The sequence below is a fragment of the Melopsittacus undulatus genome, chromosome 1, assembly GCF_012275295.1.
Source record: "Melopsittacus undulatus isolate bMelUnd1 chromosome 1, bMelUnd1.mat.Z, whole genome shotgun sequence".
Classification (NCBI taxonomy): Eukaryota; Metazoa; Chordata; class Aves; order Psittaciformes; family Psittaculidae; genus Melopsittacus; species Melopsittacus undulatus.
Window position 1 is genome coordinate 29221869 of NC_047527.1, and position 26909 is coordinate 29248777.

A 26909-nucleotide genomic window follows, 5' to 3' on the forward strand; every position below is an offset into this window, starting at 1 on the left:
ACATTTATGTTCCTTCTCATGGGCCTTCGTACTTTTTTGCACAAGCTGAGTAACACAGCCTCAATAGCAGTACCTTCAGCAGTCAGAAGCCTTGGTAAATGGCAGCCTTGTGCTCCATGGTGGTTTATACTGCATTCAGTTCTGGGCTCCTCACTACAAGAAAGAAGTGGGTCCAGCAATGGGCAATGAAACTGGTGAAGGGTCTGAAGCACAAGTCTGATGAGGAACAGCTGATGGAACTGGGGTTGTTTAGTCTGGAGAAAGCACACAGGAGACCTTATCACTCTCTAAAACTACCTGAAAGGACGTTGTAGTGTGGTGGTAGTCAGTCTCTTCTCCCAAGTAACAAGCAATAGGACAAGAGGAAACAGTTTTAAGCTGTGCTAGGGGAGGTTTAGACTAGGTATTAGGGAAAATTTCTTCACAGAGAGGCTGTTCAGGCATTGTAACAGACTGTTCAGGGCAGTCGTGGAATCACCGTTCCTGGAAGTGTTCAAAAACCGTGTAGATGACGCCCTCAGTGACATGGTTTAGTGGTGGTGGTCCTGGCAGTGCTGGGGTAATGGTTGGGCTTGATGATCTTGAGGGTCTTTTCCAACCTAATGGATTCTGTGGGAGAGCATTTACAGTATATTTATCTTCACACGTCCAATTATTAAAAATAAGCCGCCATCAAAGGCTGACTTAGCCCCTTGACTATAATCCTCACAGCCCAAGCCCTAAGGCAGCGCCACAAGCTCCCGCTACCTGTCCCGCCGCGGGGCTCAGCCACGCCTCCCCCACGCAGCCGCAGAGGCGGCCGCAGGGCAGCGGGAGGAGGAGGCGGGGTCAGCACTTCGCCCCTGGCGCCTGCGCGTCTCAGAGGGAGCGGCGGAGGGCGGCTGGGGTGAGCCTCTGTTTCCTTTTTTCCTCTCTCAGCCGCCATTTCGGGGTGCCGTGAGGTGGCTACGCCGCTGCCCCGGGGAGCTGTGTGGCCCTGCCGCCGTTCGGGCTGGGCCACACCGCCACGGGGCGGGAGGTGCGCTCACCTAGGGCCGGCGATGTGGGCCGACCTTCAGCCCTTCCGGCCCGGGGTCCAAACCTCTGCGTCGGTATTCAAACCGCTCCTCTGAATGCGCTCCCTGATTTTGTGGGACGAACTCCTCACTGGGCATCCAGAGAAGGCAAAACTAAGCCTGGGGGGCTGAAAAGACTTCTGCTAATCAGTTAGGCGCTGGTATTTATACATGTTATGCAGTTACTGTTTTGGTGAGGTTTTAGGCATAAATGAATTGTTTTTCCACTGTTACACGAGTCTGTGTCGTTGTACTTGGTGTCGGTCTACTTAAGGTTCCACTACTGCTACTAGTCTTTTACGAATAACTTAGTAACTTCATATAGAGCTGTTATACCCAATTCTGTGTCCTGACAAGTTATGTCTGTGTTTATGTAACAACCTGTACTTCAGAGGCTATAGCAAGAACATTATCAACATAGTTGAAGCATTGTACCCTTTGCATGTTATCTGGCTTTTATAGTCATGTTTACCTCTTTAGGACCAAGGCTGAAGGAGGCATTGACCATTAGATCAGGGCGATTGAGCTGAGGACTCATGGATGATGTTAATTGCACAGGGCTTTTATACCGTTTCATTGCTGGGGGGGTTTATTATAGTATGTGTAATCTTTGTGAATCTGCAAGTCTTACAAAACAGTTATCCAGGTCATCACTTAAAGGCTGAACGACTTAGGTAATACCCAAAAGGTTTTTGAAAGGGCTAGGGCTCAAAAATCAAACTTTCAAAAATTACTTCTAAAATTCAGATGACATTGATTTTGTCTCTGAATTGAATGGTGACATTGAATGAATTTGTGGTCTGTTAAGGTCGTATCAGAAACAGTGTGTAATATGCTGATTGATATTTCACATTGCTCAAGAAAGTAGAGATGCATAGAAGATAATATATATTGTATTGCCTCATAATATGTAAGAATATAGAAGGCACTTCTAAATTACTGTGGGGTCTTGTAACTTCCTCATGTAGAATCTAAACCATTTCATATTTGTGTTTGAAATAAACCCTTAGAAAAAAGTATGGAGGACTAAAATACAGAAAGGGTGGATTTTGGGTTTGAGATTCTAACTTCCTAATGTAAGATATTCAAAATAATTTAAACCATGCTTAATTGATAAAGCTGTATGTAAGCAGTCTTTTGCAATGAATTACAGTGAATATTATAATATTTTAAAGCAAAAAGAGCTTGAGCTGTACACTGTGTTTGAGAATGTGTTTGTGTGTACCCACACTACTGCTTTTCAGAGCCATTGAGGTCAGTGTCTAAATGTGGAACTTTGTATATTCATGTATCTTTCAAGACTGAGGCTCTGTACTTGTTAATGTTTTTGTTCCACTTTTCTTGTAAACTACAAAATGTGGGGGAAAAAAATCTGGTAACTTATACCAAGCTTTTTTTTTCAGAGTAAAGCTAGAACAAATTTCCATATTTCAGCAGGGAGAAAACAATGCAGTCCAGAACAGCAGCACGAGAAAATTAAAATTTGTAAAAAAAAAAAGTAAATGAATTGAAATAGCCATAATTTTTGTGTTAATCTCTCCTTTCAGTAGGCTATATATCTAAAAAAGATGGCAGATCCTTGGCAAGAATGTATGGATTATGCAGTTGGCTTAGCAAGGAAAGCTGGGGAGGTAAGTGTAAACAAATAACATTATTTATAGAGGGGGGTGTGTGTGTGTGTATATATGTGGGTTTTGAAGGAGTTAAATGTTACATATTCTTCCAATGAGTGTTTTGTCAAAAAAAACCAACAAAACATAAACTAGCAGAATTGTTTAGTGATGTTCAAGATTGAAGTGTCTTTCATGTGTACAGTTTGGTTAATTTAAGAAAGCAACTATGCTTTTTGGAGCAGAGTCCACTTAAAGACTAAGGAGTATCTTTTTGTTCCTTAAATTTGATTAAAAAAAAAATCTGAATTGTGGTAAACAAAGAAGGTCTCTGATTTTCCCTTTACATTTCACCCATCTACTTTACCACCTGAAAGCAGTTGACAGTCTTTCTTGCAAACACCTCAGTCAGCTTTAAACAGTGGCTTGTTACTCACACCAGATACCGTATCATATTCTCTATATGAAGATTGCTTTTCTTTTCTAAATAAGAAGCATCCTTTCTGGTGTGGTACTTGGGCCACTTGTGATCTAAGAGGGCTTAGAATGAGAAAAGAGTTTGCACATCTTGGCAGAGCTTCAGCATAAGAGTGGTTACGGAATGTTCAGTTCTTAGTAGTTCTGCTTCCTACATTTGGATGCTGTTTCAGCCAGACAATATGGCACATGTACTGATTCTGTCCTCTGGAGCTGCAGAATCTGTAGGACGTTGTCCCTGCAATGGCCTCATTAAAGTCTTCCCTCAGAAAATCTTTCTATATTATAGTAAAATACTTCTGTGGGCTGTGGGACATGGATTCTTGCATAAGCTGATTCTGATATTTGTAAGATCATAAATGCAGAGTCTGGCTGAAAATAGATGGCTTAAGCTTACGCTTAAGTGTTTCATTCAACTCTGGTACTTAAATGTATAAATCTAAAACTTGTCCTAACAAAATAGAGTTTGTTTCATGTACCAGTGGATCTTTTTGTAGTCCACACACACATTTAAGTTTTTGTGCCGAGTAGGGATTGGAGATAAATGCAAGAGTAAGCCCCAGCTCCTGCAATTAAATCCAGGTTTTGTCACTGCTTGTGTTTTGTATGTGCAGTATAGAAAATTACAGTAAAAAAGATGCTCAAGTTTTTAGCAAAATTAGTGTTTTCCATAAATGGATAATTTTTTTTTCTTTCTTGTTTTTTAAACAGATAGTCTGTGGAGCACTCAAAGAAGAAATATCTGTTATGACTAAAAGTTCACCAGTAGATCTCGTGACAGAAACTGATCAAAAAGTAGAAAACTTCATTATTTCTTTGATAAAAGAAAAGTATCCTTCTCACAGGTACGGCTTCTTATCAATATGCTTTTGGTAGAAGAAGGGGAGAGGTGTCTGGAAGAAGAAGAAAATGGAAAGTTTATGATTTTGCTTGTTAAAATTTCATTATGATTGGCATGCTTGAAAGTTACAGAAATCTTCCTTACCCTCATTATTTTAAGTATTGTAGAGGAATTGTGGGTTGGCATTTTGCCCAGGGCTGTAGCATAAAGACAAGGTGTTCCCAGGGTCTCTTTCCGAAGGTATATTTTGACAGTCACTTCCACTTGAGCCAGCTGTAAATACATTTGTGTTGGAGAATCAGCAGTGGCCCCCGAATTTCTTGTCTCCTCTTGGCTATTGAGACTAATGTGCCTTTGCTGTCTGTGTGGGATGTGTGTGCCTTTGTGAAATCTCATACAGTTTAAGAACATCAAACATTCTTGAAAGGAGATAGGATCTTCTGATTCTTTAAGTCTCTCATACAAAATATTGATTTTTTTTTAAAAAATTCCTTTTCCCTTTTTTTTTTTCCCTGCCCCTCTTGAAATAAATTTATTCCAAAAGGGTGAATTGTGTGTATTTCACTTACTTACATAGAATCAACTAGGTTGGAAAAGACCTTTAAGATCCAGTCCAGCCGTTACCCCAGGACTGCCATATATGGGACTTTCTCTACCAGTTTGACATAATGGCTCAAGTTTAAAGTGGGCTTGCTAATTTTTCTTACATTTTCTTCAAGACTTCATTAGTGTAGCTGTATATGTGAAATGTAATAAGTCTGCATAGATTTGGAACAAGTGACCTGATGCAAAATATCAGTAACCCAATTAATTTAGTGTAAGCATACAGACTTGTGGAATGACCTGACATAACAGTTTCTATTATATTGATAAATGATAAAAATTTTAGGATATTTTAGCTTCTTTTTGTTGCGTAATTGATGCCACATTAGACATACTGGTGTTGAACTTCTCCTTCTAATGAATTATTCATCCACCTAGATAACTATTCAGTCTCTCTCTTACCTTTGTGAAGATTTGTCACATGCTGTTTCTTTCTGAGCAATCATCTTCACTTCCATAGTTAATCATAAGCCCCCTAATCGATATTAAAGAGACCTTATTTGTTTACTCAGCAGTTCTGATTTTACTTGTTTGTGGAGGAAAGCACTTGTTTGCATACTTTTCATAGGTTAAGTAATACATGATAAATTAAAAAACATGCAAAAGGCACAGAAAAGGATTCCACCCAGTTAGACTCATCCACATAATTTTGCAGTTGAAAATAAACACTTTCATGTGCAGCTAAAAGTGTGAAATTTGAGTTCCTGTAGCACTATGGCTTGTGTGGCCTTTGGATTGAGTATGTATTCTGCTGTCTTCTTCAGGAGGAGTTCTGGTTTGGATTTTATTCCCTTACCACTTTACCATTTTGTAATGCTTGTAAAACTAAAACAGTTTTGAGAATAACAACTGTCATGCTTGGACTGAAATCAGACTACAAATTTAACTGTTACTGCAGTGGTCTAACCACAAAGGCTTTCTTCAGTTAAAACACAAGCTAAAGAATAGTGTTTTGTAGCACAAGTAAACTGAAAAGTGTAAACAGCTACAAATATTCTGACCAAAATTTAATGATGCTGTTACTGGAAAAAATAATGAAAACTTTAGTGTTCTGAATGCTGAATTTGAGTAATGGGTATTAAAATGTGAAGTTCTCTTCCCTGCATATTGTGCTTATCTCTGACATCATAAATATTGGTGAAAGCTTGGTCAGATGTGGTTGGTGTTTTCCACATAAATTGTGTATTTCTTAGCTTTTTACATTTGATCACTGGTGGTACAAAAACCTGTGTCTCATTTTAAGAAATTTGCTTTCAAGGACAGTGTTGCAATTGAAACATTTTAATTTCTTTGTATCTTTGAAATGTCTTTGCTGCTCTAGCTTCATTGGAGAAGAATCTGTTGCAGCTGGAGAGGGCAGCATTTTGACAGATAACCCCACATGGATTATAGACCCTATTGACGGAACCACCAACTTCGTACACAGGTCCTCCTTTCATTTCTTTGTTAGCAACTTCAACCATTATTTCTTTCTCCAGTTCTATGAAAGTATGTTTTTTTCCCACAGTTAAATTTAGAGATATTCTGAACTTATTAATAGTTACAAGTTATTATTTTGATTTATTAAGAGCTATGGGTCATTTTTTGTAACAATTTTAGTATTTCTGTAAGAACTATCATAGCCTTCCTCTGTAACCAACAGCAGTTCCATGAGAGGCCTATGATGCATAGCAGGGGTCTTTAGCATGGGTGCCAAATATAGGTGGGCAATTTTTAACAGTAAAGCAGCAAGACTCAAAATTAGGAGTTGCATCATCTTCAGAGGGGTGGTAACAGTAACTGCTTTAAGTGCTGATTGCTAAGAAATTTCAAAATTCATCAAGACTTAGGAGCTGCTACTGTGAAAGGAAGCAGAAAATTACCAGTAATTGTTTACTAGTATGTTGCAGGAGGATGAGGAAGGGATTTTCAGTGTAATGCTGACTCCCTATTACTTCTATCTAAAATGTGATAGATTTTGGCCCTGATGAGATTTTTCTGAGTGTGCTTGACTCCGAGTTTGAAATTACTACTACTGTGTGCACCACAGCTTTAAACAGCTGCTGAATCCTGCTAAATAACATATTCAGAAGCTGTAAGAAAATAACCTATGCTGCTGGATTTACGGACTTCAAAGCCTGTATTTTTTGCAATTAGTAATTAAAGCAAATGTTTTGGAACTGCAAATTTTGAAGAGTAAAAATAATAAATGATTGATTGTTAAAAACTTAGACTGCAATGCAACCCACCCTGTCCCATATACTCCCACTGCCTTCACTCTTTCCAATGCATCCTTCCTTCTCTCTCCCAGTACCTTTCTCATTGCTTTGGTGTAGGAAGTGGAGGTGGGGGGCAAGCTGGCTTTCTTTTTTTGACAAGACCATTTTGACCAGCTTGTTTCTTGTGAGCATGGTTAGTAGCACAGAGGTTTGCTTGTATTCTTTGGCTATAAAATGTCAGTCCCTGAGCTACTAAAAGTTGTAACAGGGATGGCAGTCTGTAAGCTGTAACAGGCTTCATTTCAGTGGATGAAAAAGTGCATATTTTAAACGGAAATTGGTGTTGTTTGGTCTGTTTTCATAGCAAATTGTGCACATTCCAGAAAACTAGTATTTGCTGTATAGTCCAAGTTTCTTTTTGAAATATACATTACATTTAACTGAATATTGTTTTCATTAAAAGTAAGCATGGTAATGAAAGAAGCATAGTATCTCACTGTAAATTAGTGAAATGTTTTGTTTTGTAGGTTTCCATTTGTGGCAGTTTCAATTGGCTTTGTTGTAAACAAAAAGGTATACTTTTTATTACTTAATATTAAATAAACCCAAATTAGTTCCTTGTTGCTAACTATAACTAAGATGTATATTTTCACAGTCAATAGGAAGAAAGGGAAAAATGCCAAGGTACTTTTACTTTTTCTTGCAGATAGAGTTTGGAGTTGTGTATAGTTGTGTAGAAGACAAGATGTATACTGCCAGAAAAGGAAAAGGTGCATTTTGCAATGGTCAGAAACTTCAAGTATCAGGTCAAAAAGGTAAGCTGGACCGAGTAGTTTATTTCTGGTAATTACATTTATTTTTGCAAATTAGGCATCAACAGTTTTAGACCTGGATATATTCCTGTTTCTTAGCTCATAGTTTTGTTTTGCAAAGAGGCTGGTTTTGGCCATGGGTTGTTTGGCTTTGAGAAACAGTGTTTATGTTCTTTGATGCATATAGCATGCTTGTGATCTTTGCAGAATTGGGACTCGGCAACTTAAAATTTTATTACCTGTGCATTGTGGTTTTTTGGTTGTTTGGTTTTAATTCCTTGTATGTCTATGATCCTGTGATTGTTCTTTAAGAGTCCATAACAAGTCTACCAAACAATTCAACTTCTTCCAGGTGTGAACCAGTATCACTCTTATAGACTTGCTACCCTGTGTGAAGTAAAATCCACTCTTAAAGTGGAACCTTAAAGATCTGAGGACCTTAAACGATCTATTTTATAGCAATAGAATGTTATTTACTAATGGCACTGATTAATGTAGATGCACAGTTGAACCAGATCATACTTTATTTGCTGTATTTTTTTACCTGCTATTTTCCATGTAAAGAGAGATTTTTATACATGTGATATGTGCAATATTTATATTAAAATACTTATTATTCGGTCTTGTAGGAAAACAAGTGAAATCTGCTAATTACTTTTACTATGAAAGCTGTGCTGTTCAAAAAGTGAGGGTTTTTTATTTTTTTTCAGACATTACAAAGTCCCTTTTAGTAACAGAATTGGGATCAAATCGTGATCCAGAAGCTATGAAGATCGTTCTTTCTAACATGGAAAGGCTTCTCAGCATTCCTATTCACGGGTAAGATATTTTGTATTTTTCATACTTGCTGATAGTGTTAATATTGTAAACATGATCATCTTTAGGAAGGATTGGTTGCATTACACTGTAAATGTGAAATACAATTTAGATGTTTTCATCTAGTAGCTTCTGCAAAGAAACTCTAGTAAGTGTGTTTAACTTTTTCAAGCTGGGAGATATATTAGAGAATCCGAAGAACCAGTATTGAGAAGCAAAGCATGTTTGGTTTTGTAGAACTAAAAAGCATTGTATTTACTGTTAAAAAATGAAATACAATTTTGTGCCTCTTTCCTCCCTGCACAACTCCTCCCCACTCCCTCCCCACCTTCCCCCCCCAAACCCATAAGAAGTAAAACTGGATAAACAGAAGCTGTGTTACATTTCTTAGGTTCCTTTTCCTGTAGTAATGAAAATCATTGGGGTTTTTAATATGTGTCAGAAGACAAAAGATCTCCCTTTTCTGTTTCAACACTATGCAATTTTAATTTGTCCAAGTAGTTGAAATTGCCTATAAACTGCTCTTAATTTGGTTACATCCCCTGCTTCCTCTCCTGCAGAAGTGTAGCCAAAGCCTACGTTTCCACAAACCATTTTATATCTAAAACTGGTTTCAGTAGACAGTTTCTTGTGTACTCTCAAGACTGCTCACATTTCTGATCTATACTTTTATGCTGAGATTCTCAGGAGTCTTGTTTTGACACTTAACATGTAGATTTTTTTTTCTACTTCCAAAAAGTTTTCTGATGTCATTAAAGGTTATATCCTAAATTGCAAGTAGGGAATACATTTTAGGTGTGTTGTCAGTTCAACTTCAATATTTTATTTGGAAACAATAAATTGAGATTGGAATTGATTTAGTTGCTTCTTGCAGTAACTTAGCTTCTATCAGTTTACAATTTAATGTACATTTTACTGATAATTGAAATAACTGCAATTATTTGTACAAGTCACACTAAGTGCATCAACATTTCCAGTAGAAACTGGGATTTGTAGCACAAGGGTTTTCATGAGGTTATCCAAATTTAGACTAAATTTATGCTGTGTAATTTATTTTTTGTGATTGCTTCTGTTAGGGCTTTTTGTAAGTCAGAGTTGCCTACTGAGCATTACCAGAGAAACTGAAGTAACTGTTTTTTCAGCACTGAGAGCAGTGTATGCTCCACTTGAATTCTTGTATTCAGAAGCAGAGTATCTGTTACTGTTCCGTGGGTAGCTATCTTCCATAATATGTTTTAGGTTAAAAAGTTGTTTAAGATGCCTTTTCATGTTATACCAAGATTGTTTAACAGAATACGTAAATGTGATTTCTGGAAATTGTCTGTATTTGGGGAACTTTGCAAGCTGCTCAAGCAAGACTTCATTCCCAGTTTTTTGTTTTGTTGCATCACATTTTCACATCTATCATGTTTTGTTTAGGTCAGTTCACTTTGCATGCAATGCTTCTGTGTTCTTGGTGCAGTGTACACAGGCATTGTGGCTTTCAGACAAGCTGTTCTCAGTTAAAAGAATCTTTCTCCTGTAGGATTAGAGCTGTTGGTACAGCAGCTGTGAACATGTGCCTTGTGGCAACAGGTGGAGCTGATGCCTATTATGAAATGGGAATTCACTGCTGGGACATGGCAGGGGCTGGAATCATTATTACTGAAGCAGGCGGAGTACTGCTAGATGTATCAGGTAAATACACTGAATGCAAATTTAGCTTTTAAATTAGCTTTTAAATAGCTAATTGGGAGCAAAACATAGCTGAAATGAGAAAGCAAATAGGTTTTTCAATCCTCTTCCAAGTTGCTGCTACTGAATAGAGTTCCCATCCAGTTAATAGACTAAGAGTCAATTGTATGTTCTTAAGCTACCAGACAACCTTTAGTCCCTTTGCTGAGCACCTGGAAGAGTGAAAAAAGATAGTAAGCAAACACTGAAGAGAGCTTAAATACAGCTCATATAAGGTACCTGTTGTGTTAAATGCATTTTTCTCCAGGGGCAAAACTTGGTCCTAAATAGTAAAGTGTCATTTGACACTTGATTTTTTTTGTTTTTGTTTTTGTTCAATGCTCATTTTCTTACCAACTTTTATTTTTATCTAGATACAAGCTGGTTACTTTGCTTGCTTTGATTTCTAGGTGGACCATTTGATTTGATGTCTCGAAGAATAATTGCAGCAAGCAGTCAAGCTATAGGAGAGCGAATAGCCAAAGCACTTCAAGTAATTCCTCTGAAAAGGGATGATACAACTAACTGAATGCCAAAGCTACACCTTAAATGTAATTATATAGTGTCTCATAGTCCCATGAGGTTGTTCTACACCTTGAACCTGATAAAAAAGATAGATAGATAGATAGATAGATAGATAGATAGATAGATAGATAGATGGTAGTCTTTGAGTATTGGTGTGACTGCTATGTAGTGTTTTGAGGTTGGATCAATGTTCTAAGTTAGCTTTTACTATTAGGTGTTTTATTTTACATCACAGTTACTTAAAGATCTCTAAAAAGAAGCAAATACATACTACTAAGTTTTTCAAGTTTTATACTGCAATGGATGGTATAGCAAGAGTTTCTCTGATGTGTGAATAAATAAAAATAATCTAGTTCTGTCAGTGACAAACTGAAATTCGCTGTCTTAACACCACTTTGTCACATCAGATCCTGAACCCAGGAAGATTAAGGCATTGCTGTTTAACCAGTCTTTCTCTAACTTGTCTTGTTGTTTTCTTCAGTGTCATCAGTGTATCTGTTTCCTTACCTTGCTACATTTTTTGTAGAGGTAGTCCACACATTCCCAAACCTTTTTTTAGTTGTTTGTAGTTTTGGCTCTAATTTTAAGCCTTTATTACTTGACTGTCATTATATTTGTAGTTATTGTTCTACCTTTCTTATGGTAGATGAACACATTCACGTCTTTAGCCTCTTAAGTGGCCAGCACACTTGCAAATTCATTGCAGTTGCAAAAATAATACTTACTGTACAACAAAATGCGTATCTCCCAGAAATAAGTTCTGAGCATACCTTCTGTCACCAAATTGACTTAATGTCAATTAATATGAAGTATGATTTGCATTTGACTGTTGGAATCAGCTGATACTAGGTCCTCTATTTTATTCTCAGCAGTTATAATTTGTGTTAATTTTGCTTGGGTTTCGTATGGATGAGTGGTTTTTAAAGTCTAAGGAAGCATTACAATCCAGAAGAGTTTTGATTAAACTGCGGGCAAAAAAAGCCCATAGTCCAGATGTTTTACATAATTTTCTGTAAGTTATGAAAGCAGTGACCACAGGGGAAATCTGATCCTGGTTGTTATAGAGTGTACAGGCACAAAAGAAGATGCATATCTAAACCTAAAGGTTTTATATATCTAAGAAATATTAGTAATTTCATTCTTGGTGTCAGTTATTCTGAACTTTGAAACTATACTGGTTCTTTGATCTTTTGTGTTTAAGATTGTTAAAAGTATCAGTGTACTGTTCAAATAATTAATGCACTTTAAAAAAAAATTAACTTAGATCGGTTTTCAGACTGATTTTTTCCATGTCTAAAGTTTCCTAAAGAAAGCTGTCTCATTGGTGGTCCAGTCAAGACACAGCAATGCTTTGGAAAACCTGGCTTTGTACTGCCAGTTTTATTTTGGAAAACGGTGTTCTCTGTTTTGAAGTTTTAACAGATCTCATCTTTTAAATTTCAGTCCTTTATATCAGTTGCTTTTTGCATATTTTGTAAAAATATGTAATTTGAAGCTGATGTCAGATGAGTAACACTGAGATCAGCTATTTAATGGTCTTGTAAAACAGACAAACTTAGGTTAATTGTACTTTAAATTCCCATTGACAAGGATAGAAAAGTTTTGAGTATTTCACTGTAACTTTATTGCATCAAGTTAAGTGGGACTGTAATTATTTCTTGAGAAGTATATTACCTGTACTATTTCTGTTGCTTTTGTATAACAAATTCTGCATAACTTTTCTAAACTGATTTATTTGTGAGATGGAGACATGTCTAAAAAATACTTGAGGTGGGAGAACACATTTGGAATAAACACGCTTTAGCAGCAGTGGCTTCAGATATGCTTCCTTTTATAACATTTATCAGAGTACAGTGCTGCATCCCAGTGAGCTGGGTTTGTGAGCTTCAGACTTTCCCTGAGTTGTGCACTTTTTTCGTGATATACATAGATCATAAACCGCCGTGCCTTCAGATAAGTGGGATTACGTGTACACCTTCAGGAGGTTTTTAGAGTGAAGATTCCAACACCTTGCAACATGATCATGGTGCATTAATCATCTCCAACCTCAGAACTCAAACTTTATGGGCTATATTATCTGTGATTCATTTTGAAGGCCCATGAGCTGGTTGAAGCATGTAGGTTTCTTGCTGTTAGGTTTCATAATAATGCTCTTCAAGGAAAAAAGTATATGAATTTCCCATCTGGGCCCTCTCACTATTTGTATTGGATACGAGACTCTTTTTCTGTTTTGTTTTTTTTTTGTTTGTTTGTTTGGGGGGTTTTTTGGTTGTTTTTTTTTTTTACTCCATAAATGTAGCTTTTATCAATTGTCTGCTTTATTTTTAATTTGTCCCACTTTCAGGGGGATCAAAAATCCCTATTTGCTGCTTTGCTAAGCATTATCTTCTCAGATATTCATCTAAGATTGGCCACTTGTTTCGTCATGTGACAGGACACCAAAATGCAATTATACAATTTAAAGGCATTTTCTTTATTGTTCTGTACTGGTCTGCAATTTTCACAAATTTTTGTGGTAATCTGTTTTTCTAGTAAAACAGAAGTTATGATTGCTGTGTAATCAAAATGTTTTTGAGAGATTATATATGAAACGTAGTTCCTGAACATTCAGAACAATAATACGTGGGGTTTTTTTTTGCTTTGAAAGATGCAGTGACACAGATAATCATCTGAGATACTTATTTTTTTTATATACAAGTTATAAGTTTATATATTTACAAGATGTCTCATTGCCCAGCAAAAACTAATCAGAAAAGAATACTGGTTACCGCAGAATGAACAGATAGACTGTCAAATTAAGATCACAAACATTCCTCATGAAGACATCAACAGTTCAGTACACAGGAACCTTTCTTACAAAGCTTCTCAGTGACTAACTCATGACTTCTGATGGCAAGGTTTGATATGGTTTGAATCTCGCCAAACTTGAAAGTGCTAGAAGGAAGACATCAGCACAGATTCAGCAACTGGAGCAAGCGAAAAAATCTGAGAAATAACTGCTGGAAATGAAAGGATCATTATGAGCAAATTTAGCCAGACTCTTCTTTTTACTTTGACAATTTGACAAATGGTCAACATCACGAAGGGGAAAATGGATGACCCAGGGAACTACAGACCAGTCAGTCTCACCTCTGTGCCTGGCAAAATCTTGGAGCAGATTCTCCTGGAAGGCATGCTAAGGTGCATAAAAAGCAGCAAGGTGGTTGGAGACAGCCAGCAGGGCTCCACTGAGGGGAAATCCTGCCTTACCAATTTGGTGGGCTTCTGTGATAGGGCTACAGAACTGATGGACAGGGGTAGAGCAGGTGCTGTCATCTACCTGGACTTGTGCAGAGTTCAATACTGTCCTGCATGACATCCTTGCCTCTAAATTGGAGAGACATCAATTTGATAGATGGACCACTTGGTGGATACAGAACTGGCTGTATGTCCGCATGCAAAGAGCTGTGGTCAGTGGCTCAATGTCCAGCTAGAGACCAGTAACGAGTGGTATCCTTCAGCAATCGGTGTTGGGACGGGTCTTACTCAACATCTTTGGTGACATGGACAGTGGGATTGAGTGCACTCTCAGCAAGTCTGATGATGACACCAAGCTGTGTGGTTCAGTTGATAACGCTGGAGGGAAGGATGGATTCTTCATTAGGGACTGTAGTGATAGAACAAGGGGTAATGGGTTAAAACTTAAACAGGGGAAGTTTAGATTGGATAGAAGGAAGAAGTTCTTTAGTGTAAGGGTGGTGAGGCACTGGAATGGGTTGCCCAGGGAAGCTGTGAATTCTCCATCTCTGGTGGTGTTCAAGGCCAGGGTGGCCAGAGCCTTGGTTGACATGATTTAGTATGAGGTGTCCCTGCCCATGGCAGTGGGATTGGAACTAGATGATCTTAAGGTCCTTTCCAACCCTAACCTATGATTCTATCACTGTGGTTGCTACAGAGCCTACTGCTTTTTTTAACAAAGGTCTTTGGAGTAGATGTGCTGATTTTTAGTCTAAGACTAAAATGATCAATACTACAAAACAGGTAATACTGATTTTTTTAGCAGTGGTATGCATGAAAAAGGGGAGGTAGCCTTAGTCTATCACAGTGGCTATTCATAGACTACCACCTACCATCCCTGTTCACTAGCTCTCTCCATTAATTAATTTGCTCCTAGTTTGTAATTGTTTGTTATGACAACCTGCAAAGCTTTGTTGCTTCTTCACATCAGGGTTTTCCATAGGTTCAATCCATCATAGCTTTTCCCAGAATGAAATGCTGCCAAAGACAAAGTCATTAAAGGCTTCAGGTTCTCATCCAGCCCTGTTAAGCAACCTGGTGGAAAACCCGCAGTGAAATGGACTATTTGTCATTATATCTATGACCCAAAGCTATGATTTTAGTTCTGCGCACTCTGATGCCTCAGCGTGAACTTGACATTCTGACTAGATATAAAACATCAACTTACAATCTCAGTATAAAGCAATCTAAATAGGGACATCTCTTTCTTTTCTTGTCCTTGCTGTCCTGTCAAAGCCAGCTGCTAATTCAGCTCTATTCATTACCTGTGAGTGAATTGCTTTCACAAGTGTGGTCCTGTTTTAAAGGGCTGACAGGCAACTCTCCAACCCATTGTTTTTACATCTACAGCGGTTGCCATAGCTTCCTTTGTTTGCACAAACTCCAGGCATCAGAAGGGTATTGTTAGTGATGTGATACTTCAAGGGTCTCTGACAGAGCTAGAGTCAGACAAATCTGGATAGTATAATCCATTCAATCTCTGGATTATTGCTTGTCTGCAGCAAAGGTGACAATGAATGTGGTCTGTCCCATCACTCTTTAGTATCTACAGTCCTCATACAATGATCCCCAGCTTCTGAAAGATCAGCAGGAGCTTCTGAAATGTCTTCTCTGCCTTCTGTCCACTGTCTACTTGCTAAAACAAGGCAAAATCTAACATGCTACGAAGCCATATGCAACATCGGAACAAACAAACTGGAGGACTGAACTCAGTTGAGAAGGCATTATGTCACTGTGTTAGAGCCATAAACTCTTGCCTGTTTGAGGAGGATGGATTAGATCTTCCACAATAAAGCAGAAATAATTTCCTAGCACAATTTAAGCTAGTAATGTGCTGAAAAATGTGTGTATATATAGCCTGTTCCAGAAGCTTACTGCCTGTTGATGACTGCTACATTAGTCTGAGTTTATACCTTGTGTGTCATACTTACTCATTGTTTTGCATAGTTGCAGTGATGGCTTTTACCCTGGGATGATTCTCTCTACACCACTGTTGCTTCAGTTAGGACTCAGGCCTTCTGTACACCCACTGAAGTGAAAGGAAAATAAGTACAGAATACAATAGCAGCTACTATACCACAGGAGCAGGGAAGAACAGAAGTTTACCCCTTTTTCTACAGTGAAGGGTTTATGTTTTATGTCTGTCTAACTCAGAGGAGTTGAAGATACACTCACAACCATGTAAACCAGTTAATTCAGAGAATGTGATTCTACCTCAAATACTTGAGAACTAATTTCACAGGAGCTCATCTTCAACTTGCTGTGCCAAATATTCCTCCCCTCTGAGAGGCAGAATTCAGTCTTGGAGATTCACACAGGCTCAAATAAGCCGTGCACCATGCCTGGCAAAACACTAGATGGCAGCCGGAGCTAGGAAAACCAGAGGGACCAGGGGTCCCTTTATAGGCAAGATTCCCTTTTCTACTTCTCCCTCCCATCCCCTCCCATCCTCCTTCTGCTCTCTGTAATTATTGTTGGATACAGCTAAGAGCATATCTGAGAACTATTCAAAAGAATTATGGCACTAATATTTAAGGACTTGGGCTCTGGTTTTGTGACTTAACAAGAAATTTGAATTGGATGTGTCGGCAGCATTAACATCCCCTCCTTTTCAATGTAAGCATATCGAGGATTGTGATATCTATCACAAGAAGATGAATCTGAATTCTAAAATAAATTAAAAGCCATAAAAATTATCAGATTATACTGTACTTAAAGCTGTAATAATTTCTCTGAGATTTTTGCTGTCATAAATTAGTACCTGGTTTTTAGAAGCCTTTTTTTAAATCTACGAGATAATCTCCTGGGCAAGCATGCATCAGTCTGTATGCAGATACAACAGCCCTTGGACCACAAACCCAGGCTTAAATGAGCAGCTCTTTATGAAACCAGTGACATTTCCCTGTTAGTGGCCCAGTTTTTTCTCCTTTAACTTTAATCACTTGTGCTTCATAAAGACAACAAATCACATTTTCCTTCCTTAGTTCTCTCATTTATGCCAGCTCTTTTCTGCTATGACTTCTCTAAGTTGTGGCAAGACAGATACACTCTCCTTCCTCCAGCTATCCTCAGTTGCAAATTCCCATTTGGACAACAAGAAAGCTCCAAATGCTGTTTCTGGCAGTGGTGACCTTTGCTGAGGGCAAATAGCTGGACAAAATGAGTCCCTGCTGCAGAGATCTGCCAACCTGGGGAATGCTTGCTCTGTGTGATCTTGGGGAAGGCAGGAGAGTGGCTGGCCAGAGAAGACCAACAGCAGCAGGTAGTCTCAAAAGAGCCAAGAGCTCCTAGTCTGGGACCAGCTTATATTAGTACCCAGTTTTAGAAAGTTCATACTTTTCCAGCTCCCCAGTGAACAGGCAGGACAACATCTATACAGTTTTTCTACATAGCCATATAGAGCACCTCTGCAGAGATTTTAAATTTTCTATAGCTTTTGCAGAACAAAATAAGTTAATTCAGGTCTGTAAGCTCATCAGGATGACTTTTTTATTGTTAATGGCAGAAACTTCCACATTACTGGATGTTTGCATTAGCCTCTTGTAGAGAAACAGCTAAAAAAATACTTATTATTTTAACCACTCTACTGAAAGCTAAAAATAATAAAACCTTTTTTTTCTGCCTCATTATACTTGAAATTGTGATTACAGTCCTGCAGCAAAACACATTTAAAAGAGAGTAATGGTTAATGCTATTAGAAATTCCTCTTTCAATATTTATTCAGGTGTAATTAGGAATGTATTAGCTGTGTAAAAGTAAATTGTATCCCACTTCATCTGTGCACCTTGTTCAGCTCACTATGCTGAAATGGAATTCATAATGATAAAATGCTATAGCAGGGGGAGGTTAAAAGCTTTGCTTCTGTAGGCACTTACATCGTAATAGCAGTTTCCACTGGAAGGAAGTGCAAGCACAGACATAATGATTCCCATCAACAGCCATTTGTGTTTCTGAGGTTGAAAAACACTGCTATTCAGTCAGCCAAATCAATTAAGAGAGAAAATATGTTTTCCACTTGTGCACACTCCTGTTAGTTTAATTTCTCCTATCTTTTATTTAAATATCATGGAAAACGAATGACTAATAGACTATCAGAAATATTTCTTTCTGCCCCTTGTGTACCTGCCAACTACTGAGCCTACGACTTGACATTTTAGGAAATGCCAGCCCAAGTATATACTCAGTTTTGTTCCTGCAGTTCAGCAGTCTCTGTTACTAGTACTTATTTCTTCTTCTTCCTGATGTTTTTATTGCAATCTTCAGTGCATCTCAAGTGAAGTCTTGTTGATTATGTCTCCTTGGAAGTTGATCTCATGGTTCTCCCATGCGATAAACATGGAGAACTAGGGGCTCCTCAAAACAGCTCAGTCTTCAGCTGGAAGTTCTTAAAATTAATCAGCAGGCAAAGCTGAGGAATGACAATGCATGTTGAATCCTATTCCCACTAGAAATCTAAAACCAGACCTCAAAACAGGATGTAGTGGAAAACTGAGGTTGCCAGTGAAATGAAATTCACTGAGAGTTGCTAAATATAAATCACAACTGTCTCAGGAAGTTCTTGAGCTGAAAGTAGGTGATAGCTAGGAGTGCACAGGATGGGACGCTTTTTGTGGTTCTCTTGTGGTTCTGAAGCAGAAACAGTCTGTTCTCATGGTCAGACAAAGGCACCTACCTTGTGCAGGAGGAGAGCACTCTTACAGCTCACAGGAATACACATCTCATTCCTTCCCTGCTGAGGAGACTCAGACTCCATTCTTGGAGAGTCTCCTCACTACTAAACAAAAATTTGAGGTTCATTTGAGTGGAGAACAAGCAAGAAAGACTTTAAGGGTGTAATTTGCTGGGTAGGCTGTACACTCAGATAATGAACTGGATAATCCTTGGTTCTAGTTCCTGGTCCAAGAACTGCTATATGTCTTAAACAAAAGAATTACGGGCAAAATGTACAAACAATAGGAAGGAAAGAGAAATCACAGCCTCCTTCCCTCTCTCAAGTAGGTGCAGGCCAGGTTGGATGAAGCCTTGGGTGATATGGTTTAGTGTGAGGTGTCCCTGCCCATGGCAGGGGGGTTGGAACTAGATGATCTTAAGGTCCTTTCCAACCCTGACTATTCTATGATTCTATGATTCTCTGGAGAGCTGATTTGTTTAGGCTAGGATGCCCTCCTCTCTTCCCCTTCAGAGTGACACAACTTTAAGAAGTAAAAAAAAAAAAAAGAAAGAAAAGACCATTTAAAGTACATCCTGGTCTTTAACCTGCAAAAGAAGGTGGTGGCCACAACTGTGTTTTCTGTAGAGTCTGGTCCTGGTGCCACCAGCCAAGTATGCTGGCAGAAATTCTGGACTGAGTTCCTTAAGAGGCTTAATCTGATTTTTGGTCTCAGGTAAGTAAAACATATGTCTGGTGAGAGTGCCCAGGATGTTCAGCACTAGCAGTACTAATCCATTCTGGGCATTTGCAGAGTTGCACCCTCTGGGTACCTGGGGAATTTTCAAGACAAATCATGCACTAATAAGGGAGATTAAGTGCCTCCAATAGGAACTACATCTGTGAGATAATGTGGATAACTGCACACCTCCACTTCACTGTGCTGCAGATGCTCCAGCATCTTCTATGTCCATGGCCATCAGTGCTTGTGGGTGTCCAGTACCAGTGGGAAGCTCCAGTCCCTGAGTTTGGAAAGGACACAGCCCAACTGCACTCAAGACACTACCTCCTTAGTGTCACACTGTCATCTTCACTCCCAGGAAACAGATGCTACAGGAAAAGTCAGTTAGTATGTTGTTCCTGAAAACTGGAAGCCATGACAGTCTTTTTTCCTTCCACTTGCAGGGGAAAGAAAATACAATATACAGAACAACTATATACTGTACAAAAGCTGATATTTCCCAGTCACTGGCATGCAAGTAATGCAAGATAGAGACTTGTTATAGAGGGTTCAGTATAACCTTGGCAATTGTGTGGAGATGTTTGAGGGTTTTTTTCTCCTATTTCTCCATTCTCCTGTGGTTTCCTATTCACTGAGAATTAGAATTAAACCATTCCTGGAATAATCCTGACTTAATGTGAGATTTGGCTTCTACTTCTGCAAAACAGGATCAGATCCACAGTCTGATCCAGCAAAGATATTTGTACATATTTAACTGAAGAACATACTCCCTGATTACAGTGGGACAGTTCAACTGCTTTTTAGCATGTGCAAGTACATTTAACAGGCTATCCATATGAAATCTCACAGATATTTCTTATTTAGCTTGTATTCTGTGGTAACAATTCTGTGTGAATACCTGGAAAACATGACATGAACATGTTTAGTGACATGACTACTAAACCCAGTTACTTCCTACTCCATGCGTGACTCTGCTTCAGGAGGATATGCCTACACTGTGGTTCTGATGTAATAGAGTATGCAGCTTTCAGAGAGCACTCTCTGGAAAAGAGACATTTGTATCTATTGAAAGAGTAATTTTACTTCAGCAGAACATCTAGGAAAAACGTCATCAGTCAATTTTCCCACAAATATTTAAAATCATTATATTGACTTAACCTTCACAAGAAAAGGCACCATCTGCATAGAAGACAGAACAGAAGATAAGAAAGCAGGACAGTTATGGTTTTAACCTATAGAGAGACTAATGATTTTCTAAAGGTTACATCAATTACAATAGAAAGTTCCCAAATCAAGTTACAGCTGTTACATTGCAGAGATAATGTAACCACCACGTAAAAGAAGTGAGATTTGCAATTATATTAATAATACTATATGGATTATGGAGGCAAGACTCAAAGACTAGATAATACTGTGAGCAGATTAATAATAGTCTTTCTGTCAGCCTAAGTTGTCTTGGAGAGGAAATTTTATTGTATCAATCACATATCAAATTTTCTGCTGTATTCATCTGTACCTGAGCATAGTCATAAAAGAATTGTTTCATTTGAAGGGTTTATTATCCCCACCTGCTTCATACCTTTCAAGATATGCAAGATGACACACAAAGGCAGTGTCTTGGGTATATGATTCTTCCATTGCAGCCTGTGAATATTTGTCCCTAACATTTCCAAACGCAGTATGGTAACTGTAAATCCACACCTACCCTGCCTGTTGTAGTGTCTTCTGTCAACAGCTTCAGAGGCAACATGAACTCATTGAACTCAGATTGATATACCGTGAAAGACAGGGTGCATTTATATTTTAAATAGGGCGTGTAAGGGAGGGCTGTCTTACGGTGGCAAAGATCTTGCGTGCTGTCTTGGTCTAACTGCAGCTGGCAACTAAGCACCACGCCACTGCTTGCTCACACTCCATGCCCCTGGTGGGATGGGAAGGAGAATCAGAAAAAGGTAGAACCCATGGGTTGAGATAAGAACAGTTTAATAATTGAAATAAAGTAAAATACATTGCTACTGCTATTACTACTACTAATAATAATGATAATGTGAAGGAGTGGAAGAGAGAAATATAACCCAGTAAACACAAGTGATACACAGTACGATTGCTTACCACCCATTGGCTTATACCCAGCCCATCCCCAACAGCGATCTGCCCTTCCAGGTAACTTCCCACAGTTTATATACTGGGCATGACGTGCTGTGGTATGAAATACCCCTTAGGATAGTTTGGGTCAGGTGTCCTGTCTCTGCTGCCTCCTGGCTTCCGGTGCCCCTCCTCACTGGCAGAGCATGAAACTGAGAAGTCCTTGATCAGGGTAAGTGCTACTCAGCAACAACTAAAACACCAGTGTGTTACCAGCACTCTTCTCAGACTAAATTCAAAACACAACACTGCACCAGCTACTAGGAAGAAAATTAACTCTATCTGAACTGAAACCAGGACACAAGTTAATGACAGAGAGGCCATTTTGCAATAGCTTTTCTAGAGAGAAGATGTTTAGGCAGCTGAAGCTTCATGCAACAGAGTTACTTGGTTTGGTTTTATTTCAGCTCTTGATTTATGACTTTCTAGAGCAGATACATTCACAGCAGATATGTAGGTGGGCCTGAAGAGACATACAGCAGGTACTTTGTCATATTGAAACAGACTGTAGTTGATCATTTTAGTTGATCAGGTGACTGAAAGTAGGGAAGGAAACAGAAGGGCAAGGTAATTCAATGTGTACCTCTGTTGATTTCATACTGAAACTGTAAGTCACTTATTAATGAGCCACAGAAATTATTCCTGGTAGCATCATGAGTTATGTTACTCCACCAAACTCTACATATATCTATATTATTCATATTTATCATCTAGCCAATGTCCACATACATCAAAACAAAACTAATCTGGAGAAGCTAAAATATATGTATAAATTCATGTATGATGAAGTTAAAATTTTTAAACTGGTCAAACTTGGTAAATACTAATTTTCTAATACAGCTTCTTCAGCTGCAGCTGGTCTTGTGAGCAGCTGCGTGCTCAGCAGCTGAGCCCTGCAACACCACCCATCCAAATGAACAGAGCAGCCTGTTCTCAAACATCTTTAGTGGATAACAAGCCATTTGATTAATGCAGGTGTATTTTCCCTTCCTTTAACCTTCTACATGATCCTGTCTGTTGGTGAGAAGCTATTGATTTTCACAGCAAAACACTGTCAAATGCTTACCTTTAGGCTGACTTGTATTCCAAACGGTATCATGGATCACACTTAGGGAAACTAAGCCGATGACTGGGAATATGTCAGTCATCAGAATATGTAAGCTGCTTGGCTTGAGTCTGGGTAGAGATAGTGACCATTGTTTGTAGGACTCCATAGTACACAAGGACACAGAGGCTTTTATCCTCTAAAGTTCTCTACCTTATACTAGATTAGCACAAATACCACATAAATCACCAATAGCAAGTATACCTATGATTAATGAAGTCAACATATGCATATATCAAGCTATTACAAATGAAGATCAGCAATCAATAAATATAGTATCAATCATTAGTACAGCAGCAGTTAATAATAACAGCAATGAATTGCATAGCAAAAACCAAGTAGTATATGTTATCGCAGGTTACTCAAAAAACTATTAGTGAAGCAACTTACCAACAATATAGCAGCAGATATACTTATGATCAATTACTTATACAGGTATATAATACTGGCTGGTAACAAGTGAATTAGGCAGATTCCAGAAGGGGCCAAGCCATCCTAAAGAAGAGGACAAACTGATCCCAGAGGGGAACCCAGCCGTCCCAGAGGTGGGAGGGTAAACCCCCAAAACTGGGCCTAAAGGGGGTGCAATAAGATAAATAGACAGAGTCTTGCTTTGGAGATGATCTGTGTCCTGAGCCTGGAGTCCGCAAGGCATACCCAGTGAGCACTCAAGTGCTCACAGAAAGTTTGTGCAGGAAAGTTTTGCAGGATTCAACCTATTTAAGAAAGAAAAAACACATGCAACATGGGAAGTTTCAGAGAGAAGGCTTGATTTTGGATAAAAATTAAGTTCCATAGAGGCATAAGAGTGTGTATGACATCCCCACCTTGAGCAGCCAACAGATGCTGTTAATTGTAGTTTTCCATCTGTAACAGCCAAAGGATGATGCTGGTTTCTGTTCCGTTAGAACCACTTTACTTTCCCAGGCTGATTTCACTTTTTCAGACAGTAAGTTGTTATGTTTTCTTGTTTTGGGGCATATCAATAGTATCTCAGGATGTCTCTGATTTCTAGGTACCCAGCTGTACTTCAGAGATGCCGGCTACCCCTCTAGGAGTGTTTCTGGCTCCCAGGCCTAGTCCCCAGCTCACAGTTCCAGGTTGCCAGGCCTTTCCCTGTCAGTATTTTGCAGCAGAAAATCTTCTTTTGCTCAGTAACTTTCACCCTTCCAAGCAGATGCAGGCCACCTTTATGGCTAGGGTTTTGGTGGAGCAGAGCCCCCACCCCAGCAGGCACCATTGCCTCAGCCTGGAGAGGCAACACTAGCATTTCTTTTTAATAGCTGCATTTGCTGAAGTTGCTTTTTTTCATGTTTACTCATTGGAATGGTTTTCTCCATACTCCTACTGCATCTCTTGATAACTGCCTGCATTTCCTTTTAATACTTAGTGTCCCACAACTTTTCTTTACAGTTCTCTGCCATGAATGTTCATCCTTTAATTAACAGCTCCAGAGACCGATCAGTGTCTCAGCTATGCCATTGCAATGCAAGAAGCTCAAGCATGAACCACAACAGCAATGCTGGAATTTAATTAGGATTGCAGTTTTTAGAAACAAAGATAAAAGATACAGATAAATAGTGATCTTCACAAACATCACTAACATCTGATGTGTTAGAGGCTTTGATTCAAGTGCCTGACTCCACAAACCAATGGGAGGGTGTTGCATTTGCAGGCAATTGTTTTTTTTTTTCCTTTGGAATGCCTTTAATAACAGCAAAAAGAGAGGGAGAGAAGAGTAATGGTCATCCACAGTTGTCCATCCCTGACATATGTCTAAGCTATTATTACAGATACCCAGTGACAGACACTGCAGTTCTTTTCTTCTCCTTTGGCCACTTCAAGTTAGAAATGTTTTTATTGATGTCTAAAATGAATCTTGCTAAAATGTAAGATCCTTATTTCTTTTTCAATCCTGTGTGAGCATGTAAAACAGAAATAATACTTGAGTAGAAAATAACTGAGTTGAACCTAAGTAAGGGCCTTACAGAAACCCCAGTCCTTCCATTTTGACAACAAATCATGGATAAATACACTCTTCCTTCTACTTTTCTACTGATTTCTTACCTATTCCTCCTTAAACCTTGTAAGAGCATCGAAAGGGAGTGTCAAAAGCACCTATTAAAGTCAACACAGATGGTATATTACTTCTTCCGTAACCATAAGAACAATTACCCTTTTGAAGAAGAAAATACATTTGGATTAGTGTAATTTTCTCTTGATATCTCTGTTGGCAGGTACCAGACATTTTCTCATCATCCAGAGACTTACAATTGGTTTTTCAGTTGTTATCAGAAAAGCCTGTTACTCCCTATTTCCTCTCCAATTCTCTCCCCTTCTCCTAAGGGCTGGGGTTCTTCCTGAACTCTTGATCCCCTCCTGTATGTTCTGCACTGAGGTTGCTTCAGCCTGGCTTTAATTATCATACCAGGCTAAGCTGAAATATCAAACATCTAAGAATTTTGCATTCCAAGATATACTTTCCCAATCCTTCCCTTATTCCAGGCTGAAATCTTACACTTTTTCAGTTCATTATTGTAGTTTTGCTCATCATTGAACTTTTTATGGAAAGCTGAGCAAAAGAAAGAACTGAATGTTTCCACCTTCTTCACATTGATCTGTTTAGCAACTGAAGCTGAGGTCTTCCTCTTGCCTGACTCTTCCCTTACAAAGGCCCTTTATAGATGAAATCTTGTTATTTGACATCCTTTTACAAGTTGCACGTTCTTTTACGCATTGGTCTTTCTGATCCTGTCCCTAATTGTTTGTGCTCATTCTTTTTTTTTCCCTGTAACTATTAATATGACCTTCTTTCCATTATTCTTTTGCATTTGAGGACAGTGGTGAAATGACAGAGACAAGCTGCTGCTGTGTCTTGTCTGAATTTATCTGTATCTCTCCTTTCTGAGTGACAATCATTCTCAGCTTAGCCTTTCTTCTCCTTGGTTTCATATGAAACTTTAGTGATGCACTACCTGAACTTAGTAAAATCTACCTTCTTGAGGTCTACTGTTTTGTTTTGCTAGCATTCCCTTTTTCTTCACCTTTTTATTGCAAATTCTTTGGCTTTTGGTCACATTCATGCTTTCAATCTCAGATTCTCTCTACTGGTTGCTAATCAATTTCCAGAATTAACATAACCACTTCTCACATTACAGCAAAAGAGATAAGAAACTGTGGAAATTAGGCACTAAAATACTCTTTAACACCTGAATTAGAAATGTATATCCTTAGCTTATTCAGCACACCTAGCAATACCACAGTCTGAAACTCCCTGGGGAAAAGTTTGTAGTAAACTACTATAATTAGATCAAAATTCTTTGATGAATAGTAGCAGAAGGTTATGTTAACTAATTAGTGCCCTGCTCTAAGATGCAGGATAACAGTTTTAAAAACAGCCAAGATCCCTTAACACATTATTGGTGTAATAGAACTAAGTTTCATTCAGGAGCTAGCTCATAGCACCACAACATAGGAAGTTTTCAGATTAGTAGTTTTCTTTCAATTTAAATCCAGCTCTTTCCAGTTAGGATTCTCAAGTACTGGCCTTTGCTTGTCAGTACTTCACCATGAAGGGAAGGGTGTTTCTGTCATGTTCTCCCCTCTTGCAGCAGCAGCTCCGCTTCTGGGCCCATTGGGGTGGCAGTGTGCAACTCAGCCCCTGCACTCGCATGTCTAAATCCCCCTCAAGGCTCCCCCGCCTGGCTTTGTGTAGGAAAGGTCACTCCGAGCTCACAAATTTGGAGCCACATGAAGTCCAGTGGAAGCTGATGCTTTCCTTCAAAACACACCTGGATGGAAAACGTTGAATGCTCTGCAGCAGCCACCAAGAAGCAGGCTACAGGGTTCGTTCTTCTGTTTTGGGAGAGGATTCAAACCACCATTGCTCAGCTTCCAAAGGGTGTGGGACCAAGAGCAGGGCAGGCTCTGCTTCACCTGCTGAACTTGTTCCACTCTGCGGAAAACTGAAGTGTTCAGTGAGTCACAGAAAGTGAGCACAGTTCCCGAGTAAAGCTGTTGGGAGTGGAGGGTGATGTCTCTGCTCTTTTAGCCAGAGTTTGTGTATGAGTTTTGCATGAAACAAATATTGCATAAAATATTGATGCAATCCTTGCAGCCATGCCCAAACCCACTGTTCCAAGCCTCAACACAAGAATCTAATTGCAAGGCTAAAAATCACAGTCTTGCTTTCCAGTGCAATGGAAGTTCTTCATGTCAAACTGGGCATTGCAACAGGAGAAAACTGAGAGCAATGAGCAGGCAAAGCAGTTTAGTGCAAGTTAAGAGCCTGGACTCATAAAGCAAAAGAGAACACTGAACACAATTTTCCTTGTCTTGCATGA

At 38.9% G+C, this 26909-nt stretch overlaps 1 protein-coding gene and 1 long non-coding RNA gene across 5 annotated transcripts; one reads left to right on the forward strand and one right to left on the reverse strand.

Annotated features, from left to right (window-relative positions):
- Positions 1–867: 867 nt before the first annotated feature.
- On the forward strand, positions 868–12459 carry IMPA1 (inositol monophosphatase 1). 4 transcript variants are annotated; one of them, XM_005150830.3, is made up of 9 exons: positions 868–886; positions 2603–2686; positions 3854–3987; positions 5908–6012; positions 7312–7357; positions 7491–7599; positions 8307–8415; positions 9938–10089; positions 10536–12459. In XM_005150830.3, the coding sequence occupies exons 2-9, from the start codon at positions 2624–2626 to the stop codon at positions 10652–10654; spliced, it is 837 nt and encodes a 278-aa protein (XP_005150887.2). In that variant the 5' UTR covers positions 868–886; positions 2603–2623; the 3' UTR covers positions 10655–12459. The 4 variants fall into 4 exon arrangements, with proteins under 4 accessions (XP_005150887.2, XP_030906465.2, XP_030906466.2 ...); XM_031050605.2 differs by having other exon boundaries at positions 874–886; positions 2606–2686; XM_031050606.2 differs by lacking the exon at positions 868–886 and adding an exon at positions 956–1216 and having other exon boundaries at positions 2606–2686.
- A 683-nt stretch (positions 12460–13142) lies between these two features.
- LOC115946799 (uncharacterized) lies at positions 13143–21064 on the reverse strand. Its single transcript, XR_004080829.2, has 3 exons — positions 20896–21064; positions 15858–15955; positions 13143–14296 (listed from the first exon to the last, which is right to left on the reverse strand). It is a non-coding gene; the product is annotated as an uncharacterized lncRNA (long non-coding RNA).
- Between the last annotated feature and the right edge of the window lie 5845 nt (positions 21065–26909).

What these genes read in the sequence shown, in the direction of transcription:
- IMPA1 (XM_005150830.3), top strand. Translation starts at nt 2,624, where the DNA reads ATGGCAGATCCTTGGCAAGAATGTATGGATTATGCAGTTGGCTTAGCA. An exon ending in ACCACCAACTTCGTACACAG is followed by an intron (nt 6,013 to 7,311) that starts GTCCTCCTTTCA and finishes TTTGTTTTGTAG; the next exon opens with GTTTCCATTTGTGGCAGTTT. An exon ending in TCAAGTATCAGGTCAAAAAG is followed by an intron (nt 7,600 to 8,306) that starts GTAAGCTGGACC and finishes ATTTTTTTTCAG; the next exon opens with ACATTACAAAGTCCCTTTTA.